The sequence below is a fragment of the Sapajus apella genome, unplaced genomic scaffold, assembly GCF_009761245.1.
Source record: "Sapajus apella isolate SASKATOON/1434 unplaced genomic scaffold, GSC_monkey_1.0 scaffold67, whole genome shotgun sequence".
NCBI classification, from domain to species: domain Eukaryota; kingdom Metazoa; phylum Chordata; class Mammalia; order Primates; family Cebidae; genus Sapajus; species Sapajus apella.
Window position 1 is genome coordinate 11,529,961 of NW_022437007.1, and position 14,037 is coordinate 11,543,997.

At 37.7% G+C, this 14,037-nt stretch overlaps 1 protein-coding gene across 5 annotated transcripts in view; it reads right to left on the reverse strand.

Annotated features, from left to right (window-relative positions):
• Positions 1-14,037, reverse strand: part of TMEM131L (transmembrane 131 like) — a 178,342-nt gene that overhangs the window by 43,590 nt on the left and 120,715 nt on the right. For 4 of the 5 annotated variants that reach the window (XR_004260048.1, XM_032248624.1, XM_032248626.1 and 1 more), the window contains 9 exons: positions 12,613-12,709; positions 11,940-12,093; positions 10,796-10,966; positions 9,312-9,381; positions 8,089-8,206; positions 5,545-5,686; positions 4,109-4,218; positions 2,732-2,804; positions 241-368 (listed from right to left, as the gene is read on the reverse strand). Coding sequence is in view for 4 of the 5 variants with exons in the window: in XM_032248624.1 (XP_032104515.1) it covers positions 241-368; positions 2,732-2,804; positions 4,109-4,218; positions 5,545-5,686; positions 8,089-8,206; positions 9,312-9,381; positions 10,796-10,966; positions 11,940-12,093; positions 12,613-12,709 (1,063 nt within the window). In the remaining variant the exon portion in view is untranslated. The remainder of the gene's footprint in view (positions 1-240; positions 369-2,731; positions 2,805-4,108; positions 4,219-5,544; positions 5,687-8,088; positions 8,207-9,311; positions 9,382-10,795; positions 10,967-11,939; positions 12,094-12,612; positions 12,710-14,037) is intronic. The other variant, XM_032248625.1, reaches the window with a different exon arrangement.

The following is a 14,037-nucleotide window of genomic DNA, read 5'->3' on the forward strand; positions in this document are numbered from 1 at the left end:
CACTACCGCTCCTGGAGACACGCACGCACACTCCCTATTGGAGAAGAGAGGAGACTAGGGCCCTGGAGGTTACATGTCAAGCCTCCAGTGACCTCTTTCTCAGCTCCCACCTCTTCTTACCCTGCAACACAGCCTTAATCCTGAAGGTCTGATTGAGAAGCAAATGTCAACTATCAGCCAAGGAGATTTACACAGATGAGTCAGCGAGAAAGAAACATTCTACAACAGGAACACACCTACCGGATTAGTATGAGTGAGGTAACTTTTCCATAGTCAGTGGGTGTGAAAACTACACCAACCCTTTTCATTTCCAAAGGCTGCAAATGTAAGTGGAGGATGCCAAACCTGGATTCCTCAGAATGCATGGCCTGCAAATTAATAACAAATTCAATGAAACAATGTCATACTCCTAGAGAGCAGGCTTCCATGGTCAGTCAGTAAGTGCATCCTGGAGTTTAAACATGATTGCTTTTCTTTTAATGTCCAGATTTGACCATACTGATCGACATGTTTGAACTTGCTGATCCTGAGAGTTCACTCCAATAAACAGCTTCTGAGCCATAACTAAGAAATATAGGCAGAGGCTACAGGACAACCTGGCAAAGATGCTGGAAGGGGATTTGCTTCCTAGTTTGGATGGAAGTTGGGGCTAGAAGTTTTCTACACGAAGATGCTTTGAATGTAAAACACCAGTCAGAAAACAGATCCCACAGGCTCTGCTTGAATGCTAAAGCAATCTGACAAGACCACCCACCCACCACTGGACAACCCAAAGATCTCTTCGTATAAATTCTTTATATTGAATTTAAGTTTATATAGAAATCATCTTTTTTATATTTCATATCTCCAGTCAGAAGAAACATTTTGATTCATTCATATCTTCCTCTATTTTCTCCAAGATGTCTTTGTTTTTCTACATAAAACTTGTGCTCTAAATTTAGTATCCAAGATTTAATTCTTTTTATCTTTGTGATAAGTGGATTTTCCCTCTTCCCACTGCTTTTTCTAGCTCAATCTCACTAAAAACAATGCATAATTTCTTAGAGCTCTTATATAATCTGAAGAACATTATTTTTCTTTCCTATGTTTTTAGTTTTTATCTTTCAATTATTGCTAGTGTTACCCATGCCATCTGAAAAAAAGAAACAGTAATAGTATTTGATTATTTGACTCATTTTCATTAGAATTATGAACTCCATGAAGGAAGAAACCTTGCTTTATACAAATAATATGAATGCTGAATTTAAAAGCTGCTGACTTTTGGTGTTAGACTTACAGTAAAAACAGCACCTCTATTAAATGGTTCTCATATGCCAGGCACTGAAATTTTTAGGGTATATAAAAAATTCCAATGCTCTTAACCAAAGAAATTATGTTATATCTAAAAGCAAATCAACAAAATCAAAATGCGAGAAGTTTTTCTTTACATGATGAAGAATTCTAATAACAATTTTGAGTTAAATTTTAATTCAGTGTTTTCAAGGCACTAATATTAACTATTCCTTTCATCAATGTACTAAATTAAGAATAGTAATAATTTCCCTTATCCCAAAATGTATACTATTTCTTGGGGAAAATAATCAGTTGTAGATAAAAGCTTTTCCCAAATGAGTTGCATCATTTGTTCACATCTAAATAGAATATTTAGATTTAAAATAAATGGGCATTATTTTTGGAATTTCAAGCTATACATATTTCAATACCAATGAGGCAAGATATCACTTAGTATTTTGGACTAATTATTTTGAATAGCCTTGAAGATCTCCTGGTGGAGAAAACGAGAGGGAGAGAAACCGACAGGCTCACTAACAAGAGTAAGACCACACCTGGGTGCAAGGCTTCACCCCCTATTGCTGCCTCACGCTTAAGAAAAGAGAGTCTGCTGGTAATGGGTTATCTGGGTCTTCCTCCTTCTGTTACTGAAATTAATCTGGAGCCAACAGTATATTTTTGGAAGGACAAAGATGAAGAAGAAAACAACCAAGGTGCTTAAATATGTGTGCGTAGTAAAAATAGAGTTATCTGCATATGTGAGTTTATAAGTGTATGTGTGTATTTTTTGTCAACAGATGCTCCACTTTTGAACTGATCTCAAACACAGGATACCTGTAAGGCCAACACTCAGCTATGCACAAACAGCCACCGAATGACTGAGTGGAAACTGAGAAGTAAGGCTGCCAAGTCCCCAGGCAAACAGCATCCTCACCACATGACATGTTGACTCCTATTCCTAAGTATTTGGGCAAGACCTCATGATTGCCCACAGGCTTAAGAATTTTAGAGTCCTCCTTTTTTATAGATAAGGTAAACATCACAGTGACTTGCTAAAAACAGGAACACAGTTTAGTAAGAGAAGATTTTTTGTTAATGTATTTGTTTTTACCTTATCTTGCCCTAAAAAAGAATTTGCGGGCCAAGGAGTCTTAAGAGAATTATAAATTCTGGGGTCTCAAGTTTCACGGTTTTATACAAAGCTCTGTTCAACTGTTAATTCTTTACTCACATGATTCTAAATCATCAAATTAAAATGATTCACAGGCTAACATAAACCCAACTCCTACGGCATTTGTTAACTGGAAAAATCTGCTATGTGTTGTTAATGCCTCGAGATCAAAATAAAAGAGCCATATACAGTACATAAAAGACATTTTAAACATAAATCAGTGAGGCCTGTATGTTCATGTATCTAGTTTGTCGGCATTCTTTTTTCTGTTTTAGGATAACATCCTACCGGGTAAGGGCAAGCTTTGGTGAGCTGGAATTCACCAGTTGTGAAATTAATCATCTGCATATCAGTGCCAAACCTATAAGGAAAAAAGCAAATGATTAAAATGCACTCCCATCTGCCAATAAAGGTTTAATAAGTGTGTGCACGTATATACATTTATACATAGGTGAGTATGCGTTTGTGCACACACACACACACAAAATTCATCCCATCCTGTCACCACTGTGTCCCAGCTCCATCCCACATTCCCACCTCCATATCTGCCATATTCTCAATGATCAATAAATATTGCTAAATGAATGACTTTGGCATCACAGGATATAAGGAAGCATATGGTGACAGAAGCTCTAAATAATATGGAGCAATTTTTTTCCAAATGGTTCACAGCTATGGAAGCTCAAAAAAAGTGACCCTCAACCAAAGGCAATTTTGTCTCACAGGAAACACTGGGCAACATCTGGAGACATGTTTGGTTGTCATAGCTGGGGAAGTCCTACTGGCATCTAATGGGTAGAAGCCAGGAATGCTGCTAAACATCCTTCCACACACAAGATGTCCCCTCCCATCCCACCAAACAGAACAGTAGAATCATCTGGTCCAAAACGCCAATACTGCGAACGCTAAGAAATCCTGGGATAAGGGTGGATCTTATTAAACGAGAAGCCAGAAACATTCTAAGTAAAACTGTGATTGTGTAAAAATAAGATATAACAGACATGAACTAATTATCATCTTATCCTATTTAATGCTAGACAAGAATATACATTCAGCCCTCTGCATCTGCAAGTTCCACACCTGCAGGCTCAGCCAACCACAGGTGTAGAACCCTGAAATAAGGAGGGCCAATTTTTCCACCAATGGATTTAAAGGACTTGAACATCCTCGGGATTTTAGTATCCAAGGGGGTACTGGATGGCCCTCCATACTAATATTTTTTAAAGATGGTGGCTTATACCTACAAAATATTACGTGTTTTCATTCTAAATGGAAAGTGATAAATACCGCCTTTAGCAGATATGGAGGGCCACCTGGACTAAAACACTATACTTATTTCTTATGCTGCCCAGAAATCATCATGATTGAGTCTGAATTTTAGGAGTGTATGTGAAAAAACATGATAAAGATTCCCTAACTAAAGGAAAAAAAATGTTCTGTTGAGACTATGGGTTAACACTGGAGATGCCACATAACACACAGAGCCAGGCAGTTCCATCAGATCACATACACCAAGGGGCAGGGTGCCCAAGGTCCATGAGCTAATTGGTTAATACTGTGTCCATATCCACACATAGGTCCTGGTTGATAAAGTGTAGGACATTAAGTAATTCTGAGTCTTCCCAGTACTTCCTAAACTGCCCCTCAGAAAAAAAGTCTTCATACCATCTGTGGAGCAGGTGCACTACGGCTTCGGGTTGAGGGTACAAGGAGAGGGGCAGGAGCTGCAAGGAGACTGGCCGAGAGGACGGGTTCTGCACCACAAAGTACTTGACCTAGGTGTGAGGAAAGAAAAGTTAAAACCCCAAGAAGGACATAGCATCCCTCCTGAGATATCCTGGCTGAAAGGGCATAACCTAATCATGAGGAAACATCACGTAATGCCAATCAAGAAAGATCACAGGAAATAAATGGCCAGCATGCTTCAAAACTATCTATGTCATAAAAGGCAAAGAACGGGTGGGGAAGATTAAAGGAGACTACAAAAACCTGCTGATGCAATGAGAAATACTGGACTGGATTCTGAACCAGAAAAAAAAAATGCTAGGAAGTATGACAGTGGGATCTCTGAAAACACTTGATCTACATATCTGGATATATGTAGTAATACAGTGTGTATATAAAATATATATATATATATTATATATACACACACACACACTTCACATATATACAATACATACTATGTATATACTACATATGTACATACTACATATATACTGTAGATTAAATAACAGCATCATGATTAATGTTACATTTTCTGATTTTGATCATTATATTCTGGTTCAGAAAAAAGCCCTTGTTCTTAAATAATTCACACTGAAAGTTAAAGAGGGCATAATGTCTGACACTCAGATGGCTCACAAAGATACACATCTGCAGAAAGAGAAAAAATGTTAAAGCAAGTGTGGCAAACATTAAAAACTGATGAATCTTTGCAAAAAGTAATTAGGAGCTCCTATACTACTTTTGAAACTTTTCTCTAAGTTGAAATCATTTCAAAATAAAAAATTAAACAAACAAAAGATGAGCCTGAGGTGCTCATCCCTTAGAAAATCCATGAGCACCTGATAAGGCATAATTCATATCACACGTGGTGCGGAGTTCTTAGCCATGAGACTTATTAGACATAAATGGAAGTCTGCTGGAGGCACCTCCTTCCCTTTACCCAGTCTTCCTGCCACCAGAGCTGGACGAGAGAGGCACAGACAAGCACAAAAGCAAACACACTAAGGATGGACAGCAGACAGGGAGAGGAGCCTCAGGCAGCACACAGAGCGCAACCTGACTCACTCTGGACTTCTCCCTTTTGGGCTTCTTGTTATAAAACGATTCCTAATTAAGCCAGTCAAGATTTTCTCTGCTGTCTGCAGTTGAGTACTTCCTTAACTGACACATTTATGGAGTGTACATTCAATTCAAAGTCTATTTGTTTCATGCATTTTCAGTCTGCTTACAATTTTACTGCTCATCTAGTTCTTTTGAACATCTCCTTAATTTTGGCTCTGCAACAGTAGCTCAAGGTGGAAATTATCTGGTATTTTGAAGACTCGAGCACTGGGCAGTCACTGACAAAGAGATAAAAGACACACTGTCCTCACCACGCTGCTCCTCAGGGCAGTTGCGCTGAAGTTTAACACAAGGCCAGGCTCTGCAACCAAACGAGGCAAAAAGAAAGCAAAGGACTCTGACTCCTTGGATTTCTTCAAGTGAGCAAATCGAGTTGTTCCCAAAACATTCTTCCTGTTTAATTGATAAAGAAACTATTATGAAAAATAGTTTTCATATCTAAAAATTTAATATTTAATAATTCTGATATTTAGGGAAATCACTAAATACTATTCCCACTTAAAGGAAAGAGAGTCTTGGGGAAATGGTTTATTCTAGGTCTGGGGATGAGAAAGCACAAGACTGACCCTAGAATGCTCTGATTTACTAGAAAGCAAGGAAGCACTCAAAGAACAACAGGAACATGTCAAAGGGTTCCCACAAGCCAAATCTGGAACAATTTATCATCAAAAATAATAGTGATGGTAAGAGAGTACAACACTGCAACTAAAGAATTACAGTGATGCTTAAAAAGAAGACAAACACTCTTAAAATTATATATGTATGTGTATGTGTGTGTGTGTGTGTGTGTGTGTGTGTGTGTGTATATATATATATATATATATATGAACAAAATAATCAGAAACATCATTTTGCAGCCAACAGTCTAACAAGTGATTTTGGCAAGGATTATCAATAAATACTAAAACCATGGGGTGAAATATCCTTAGGGAACAGGTCATTTATATGCTATCAAATTATCACAGCACAGATTTATTAATTACACAAGGACAAAGGTATGTACAATGGAGAGTTCTGTCACTCATCACCTAAACCAAGTGACTCAACTTAGCAACGCCAATAATGGAAGTGACGTTTATGTACCTCCTGATGAGATGAAATAATACACACACAGGACCAACCAGGTAACTCATATTCTTGCCAAAAACATTTAACCAGGACATGAACTTGAGGAAGCAATCAGAAAAATCCAGAGTGTGAAATGTTTTATAAAACAACTGGCCTGAACTTTTAAAAAGTATTAACATAATGAAAGCTGATGAGAGGTAGGAACACCAGTCTAAGAAAACTAAGAAAACATGACAACCAAATGCAATGCATGGCTCTTCAATAGATTCTGGATTAAAAGAAAGGGAAAAGAAAAAAGCAGCTATAATGAACACTATCAGATCAACTAGGGAAAATTTTAACACAGGCTGTATATTAAACAATATAAATGAATGCCAAGTTTGTTAGATATGCAATGGTAGCACAGTTATATATAAGAAAATATTCTCCTTAGGAAATAAAGAATTTCCTAATAAAGTATTGAGAGTTGACATATGGCATCTACAGCTCCCTTTCCATGACTTGGCAAAAAGTCTGTGTGTGTTTCTGTGTGTTTTTCATATTCCATGTATATAAGTGTACACACACATAGAAACACACACAGACGAAGTGATAAAATATGAACACCTGGTGAACAAAATCTAGATGAGGAATATTTGAGTACTCACTGCACTCACTATCCTCAACTTCTGAGAATAGTGAAATTTGTCAAAATTAAAAGCTGGAGAGAAATATCAATCACTAGAAATTAAGGACTGTAATGTCAATAAAATATTGTGTACAGTGATCCCCTACCCACAGTCTTGCTTTCCAAAGCTTCAGTTACCTGTGGTCAACTAGGGTCTGAAAATATTAAATGAAAAATTCCAGGGCCAGGCGCAGTGGCTCACGCCTGTAATCTCAGCACTTTGGTAGGCCGAGGCGGGTGGATCACGAGGTCAAGAGATCAAGACCATCCTAGTCAACATGGTGAAACCCCGTCTCTACTAAAAATACAAAAAATTAGCTGGGCATGGTGGCGCATGACTGTAATCCCAGCTACTCAGGAGGCTGAGGTAGGAGAATTGCTTGAACCCAGGAGGCGGTGGTTGCAGTGAGCCGAGATCACGCCATTGCACTCCAGCCTGGGTAACGAGAGCGAAACTCCGTCTCAAAAAAAAAAAAGAAAATTCCAAAAATAATTCACAACCTTTCTATTACACACAGTGCTGAGCAGCAAGATGAAACTTCAAGCCATCCCACTCCACCTTGTCTGGGACATGTGAATCATCCCTCTGCCCAGCACATCCACGCTGTATTCACTGCCTGCCTGCTAGTCACTTAGCTGCCATCTCAGTCATCAGGTCGACTATCCTGGCATCACAGAGCTTTTTTTCAAGGACCCCTTATTTGACTTAATAATGGCTTTAAAGTGCAAGAATAGTGATGCTGACAATTCAGATATGTCAAGGAGAAGCCACAAAATGCTTCCTTTTACCCAAAAAGGTGAAAGTTGTCGAGTTAATAAAAAGAAAGGAAAGTATGCTGAGACTACTAAGATTTACAGTAAGAATGAATCTTCTATTCGTGAAATGATGATGAAGGAAAAAGAAATTCATGCATAGTATATAGGGTTTGCTACTATCTGCAGTTTCAGGCATCCATGGGCGAGTCGGGGGGAGGGTCTTAGAATGTATCCCTTCAGGTAAGGAGGGACTACCATAACAGTGTCTCCCCACACCGAACAAAAAAGACAAGTGGTGACGTACTTGCAGACGTCACCATTTTTATATTTCTTCCATCTTTCATACAATTTATTTGCAAGTTCAGAATCCACATCCCAGGTAGATGGATCCAGAGAAAGGCTCCCATTCCAGTTAGGATTTCCTAAAAGGTAGATCAGATTCCATATTTAGATTTACAGAAAATATAATTCAATTAGTAAATAATGCCAAGGCCTGAATATTAAACTTCTTAAACTGAGAGGACTGAAGAGTGAATAAATGCCACCACTGTCCTCTGCTGCATATTTACTAAAAGTCCCTCTAACTCAATGGCAAATGATATATCAAATTAAACAAACATGTCATAAAACAAAACTAAATCGAATTATGTGAAGGTAAAAACGTAAAAGACACATGGCTCATGAATACAGCCTGAAACAAAACTATACTTGGCACATTTTTAACAGCTTTAAATCTAACATGAGAAACTCCTTTCACACAAATGCTAATCATCAACAAGCCTTCCAGGTCACTATCTAAACTGCTGAGGGAAAACAGTAGTTCTTGAAAGGGGGCAAAGACCAAGAGTCCATCCTAGAGAAGGTGCATGTTTATAACTGGTGTATCTTTCACCTCATCCTACCAAGATTTGTTCCGTCTTGCTAAGGAGGGGATCAGGAAGGAGAGGTGGGAATTTTAAAAAAACAAACAAACAAACAAAAAAACTGTACTTTAAAACTCTCCTTAAGTATCTTTATAAATTAAAAGAAAACAAACAAACAAACAAACAAAAAACACCCAAAACAAGAAAGAGCTTTTACATCAACACCAAAGCCCTTCAGTCCTCAAACCACAACCAGCACCCTCTGCAAGGTGTTTACGCTCCTATAACTTAAGTCCTCAAATACAATTCCAAGTTATTTTGACTAACTTCTAGTCAGTTCTTTTATAAAAGAATCAGAATCTTCCAATTTTTCCTATGGGTGCTATGATGATCAAACAGTTATTTGAAAAAAAAAAGAAATCCCTTGCAGAGGTATAAGCTACTACATAATAAGGGGGCATTATTTACACAAGTACCCCAGATGTTTCTGGAGGCTTCTTAACAATTTTAAGTCATTCTGTTAATGATCATCCTCTCTAAAAATAGAATATGATGCAATTATCTTATAGAACTAATTATTCCACTGACAAATGCTCATTTTCTTCACTACTTCCCACTCCCCCAAACTAGAGTTCTACAGAAAGCCTAAGGGCAAAATACTTACCTGTTTTTGATTTTCCCATGAAATAATGCATGCCACAATGTGCTATCACTTCAAAACCCAGACTCCCTTCCTAGATTGAAAAGTAATATATGAATAACTTAAAACATAGCACTAAACATAAAAATCCTAACGCACTAAAACTCAAAGCAGACATTGGCCTGCACCTCAGTGAACTTCCCTTTAACCATGAGCCAATAAATTACTTCCTAATTTTTAAGAAATTTTCAGACAAATCTGAATTGTCTCTCCCCAGGAGGGTCACTGAGTAGATTCTGAAAGCACAATAATCAATGACAATAATGACCCTTGGGCCCACAAGACACCAAACTGCCATCAGAATTAAAGATTATGATCACGTGGCCGCACTGAAGCCTGGGCAACACAGTGAGACCCTACTGTAAAAACGAAATTTTAAATTAAAAAAAAAAAAAAAAGATTAAATTAGTCTCAGGACATTCTCAGTGGCAAGAGGTTTTATTTTTTTTTTTTTAACTGAACTCTAATCCTCTGGGAAACAGTACGCTGATCTAGTCCTAGCTATTCAGGACATTAAATTTCCCATTTCTTGCACGTCTAGAGAGCACAGCCGTGTGACTTCCACATACACCAGAAACCTGCCTGCTCCTGCAACAGCCACTCTGCTTTCCTTATGCATCTCTTGGATGGAAAAACAAATTTCTAAGAAACTACCCCTGCTGAAAATAAGGATATATGAAATTAACCTTACATTCAGTTTAGTTTTAGAAGTCCTATCTGCACATTTATAGCTAGTTAAGCATGAGGCATTTCTAACTATGAAAAATCAACACTATAAGTGAGAAAAATAAAGATGGTTGCATGAATGTTTCATAGAAAAACCAGAACCCAGAGTTATACAAAATAGCTTGAAGCAAAAAGAGGCAATAATAATAACCAAATGAAAAGAAATAAATATTAAGGAAAAAAAGAAACATATTTAAGACGACCTAAATTAAATATAATTTACCCAGATTTTAGAAAGCATTTTCTTAATTGCGAATCTTTGCAGGCTTTAAACTTGGCCCTCTTTAAACTAAGGAAACTCAAGGATTACAAACAACTAAGAGTCATGTAGAAGAGATCCAAATAAAGCACTTAACAATCTAGTTTATTAAGTCATTGCAAGTATGTACTAAAAGCCAAACTCTTTTCTATAGCAAGCACGTATTTGTTGCTCTACAAATTTTGGAAATAAATGAAAATGACATCTATTAATCTATTGGTCATGCCTTATTTCATTCAAGAACCTCAAATTACTTTATAAAAAAGAGATGCTCTTTCCAAATAAAGATTTCCATGTCCGAACAATTTATCATCCAAGATTGGCCTGGTAATATCCTTCAGTTTCTTAGCCTTAAAGAACATAAGCTTAACCCAGTTAATAAAACCCAAGCACTAAAGATTAATAAAAAGCAACAGTAATTATTAAGAAAATTGTAACACACATATAGTATTGCAGAAAATACCTTGCTTGGTGCTGAATAAATCTGTAGAGGTATTGCAAAAATGGCACCTATGTTTGTAGTCAAAAATATATTGGTGAATAGATTTATGGCAATGTCTTTAACAGCAAGTTTCAAAGAAAATATATTCCAACAGCCTGGAGGTAGAAATAAAGGGCCAGTGAAATTCAGAATCTAAAAAGAAAAGAAGCAAGAGAAAATTACTTTTCCTAACACTAATTATTATTAAAATCATTATAAAGTATGATGCTAACGTTCTTCTATACTTCAGAAAGTAGAATTTTACTCAGTTATTTCCAGATCAAAAGTTGATATATTTTTATAGAAATGATAGGTTACAAATAATGCTTAAGGTCACACTGTTTTGACCAAGCACGGTGGCTCATGCCTATAATCCCAGCATTTTGGGAGGCCAAGGTGGGCGGATCATGAGGTCAGGAGACCATCCTGGCTAACACGGTGAAACCCCATCTCTACTAAAAATACAAAAAAATAGCTGAACCTGTTCCATAATGGGTGAAACCCTGTGTCTACTAAAAATACAAAAAAGTTAGCCGGACGTGGTGGCACGTGCCTGTAATCCCAGCTACTCAGTAGGCTGAGGCAGTAAAATAGCTTGAACCCGGGAGGCGGAAGCTGCAGTGAGCCGAGATCGCGCCACTGCATTCCAGCCCGGTTGACAGAGCGAGACTTCATCTCAAAAAAAAAAAAAAAAAAGATGACACAGTTTTAAATTTTACAAAAGTAATCTTGAAACTCCAGCAAGTGGCATTTTGCAAAAAACCTACTATTTTATCATGAACCAGGCTCATTTTTACTAAATATAATCCTTTTGGTACAAACCATATATATAATATTTTTCAATAATAAGAGCGATATTTTGAAATGCTATATCCTTGACCCTTTGAACTCCTTTAAAAACAGTTTTTTACAGAGAGAAAGAGAAGTCTCCTAAAAGTAAGTCTGAAAATGTTAAAAGAAAAATACATTTTAAAAATCATAAGTTAAAATTAAATTTTGTATAAATAATAATTTCATAGCATTTGGAATAAAATAATTTCTATTATTTTATAGAAATAGTTTCACAGGATTTGACCTTAAAGCTTAAAACAAGCTAAAACTTGGGGGAAAAAAATACTGTATGTACCTTTAAAATGTGCTTGGTCTCCTTGGAAACAAACACATCATTTAATACAACACTACGGTCAAAATGGTTGCGGTACCATATTGACCAAAGTCCTGATGTGTTTTCATGGGTCTCTATGTGAAACTGGGTTGCAGAAGAGTCCATTCTAAAATACCTGTGAACAGAGGACATGCATGCTATCAGCCCTGAGTGTGGGACAACAGTCAGCCTTCTTATGAGCCTCTAACTGCAAAAACAGGAGCATCATAAAACATTACTGAATGAAAGCTAGCGCCAGAGACAACCTCAGAAATCACCTCCTTCAACCTTCTGGCTCACATGGGGAGCAACTGGAGGCCAGAGGGGAAGCATCCAGGCTGCAGCCAGCAAAGCTCACAGAGGCCGCCAGGGCCAAACCAGGACCTGAAGTCAACTCAGAAACACCATGTGAAAATGTGCTCTTTTCACACGCCTGGCTGCCTGATGCTGAACCTATTTCATAAACTGAATTCTTTCCCTTCCTTTTCCCCATTCTGCTAACAGTCCTTTCATTGCCTGGTAGCAGTGCTAAGGCAGGAGGAGGCAAGGCCAGAGAGAGAGAATCATACAAGTCATATCAGTATATATTTTTAAAGCATTTCTAGAGGGGAAACAACAACAACACAGGATTTCCGGTGAAGTGGAAGTAACCTACCCTTGAGTCACAGAAGAGAAGAGGCATGCTTTTAGTGTTGGAGTGTGTGTTGTTTTCTTCAAATCTTCTATAATTCCACTGTCACATGATGTAGCTGCTTTGTGGTATAAAGAAATAAATGTGAAGCTTAAGTACCTTTCCTTTCATTAAGCCCAAACAAAAGTACGATATGTCTTATTTTTCATAATTTTTTATTTACTTTTCTGCTTCCATTAAAATAGTGCATCAGACATAAAGGGAACTACTTTCTCAAATGCTCCTGTCATCATCTTTGTTGCCAATTATCCAGAAGCCCACACTTTTTAAAACTAACTTCTCTACCAGAGATGACAAAAGTGAAACATGAAGCTCACCTGGCAGAGTAGGGGGAGGGTGTGCAGGCACGAGCAAGGAAGGAATAAAACCTCAAGAGCCAAAGGGAGCTGACCGGCGCAAAGTGGGCTGCATTTGAAAGCACTGACGATTGATCAAAATAATACTTTTAAGCTCTCCCTGACTTAGGTTATCACATTAAGTCACTTGTGCTCAATTCTTTATTTATTTATATATATATTTTTTTTTGAGATGGAGTCTTGCTCTGTCACCCAGGCTGGAGTGCAGTGGCATGATCTCAGGTCACTGTCACCTCCATGTCCCTGTTTCATGCAGTTCCCCTGCCTCTGCCTCCCAAGTAGCTGTGACTATGGGCATGCACCAGCATGCCCAGCTAGGTTTTTTGTATATTTGGTCAAGACAGAGTTTCACCATGTTGGCCAGACTGGTTTCAAACTTCTGACCTCAGGTAATCTGCCCACCTCAGCCTCCCAAAATACTGGGATTAAAGGCGTGAGCCACCCCGCCCCGTCGACAAGTTGTGTTCAATTCTTAACTCTCTGATGCTAATTCCCAACTTTTGAGTTATAGATACAGTTTTTAAAAATTCAAACACTATCAAAAAATGTGAAAGTAGTCTCCCTTTCTTCACCCTGACTTAACAATTATCTTACAGGAGGCAGCTGTTAGCAGTCTCTCCAACATCCTTCCAGGTGTTCTGTGCATGTATAAGTACACATATACCCTCTAAAAAAAGTCAGTGTGCACACACTGCCTGCACTGCTGTCCATACATGCTTCTCAACATCTTCTCAACAGATGTTCCGCGGTTCTGTCCTCACACACGTTTCTATACATACAGTTTTGAGTACGTACATATCTGCAGGATAAACTCTTAGAACTAGAATTAAGGATCAAAGAGCATATACATGCATTTAAAATTTTCACAGAGTTTGCCAATTTTCCCTTGAAAACAGCCTGCATATTTATACTCCTGTCAAAAACATAAGAGTGCTTTCCTTCCTAATCATCACCAACACAGAATGTAAAGCTTTAAACTCAAAACCTGACATATGTGGCAGAATAAAAGTGGCATCAACAATAGTTTCTACAT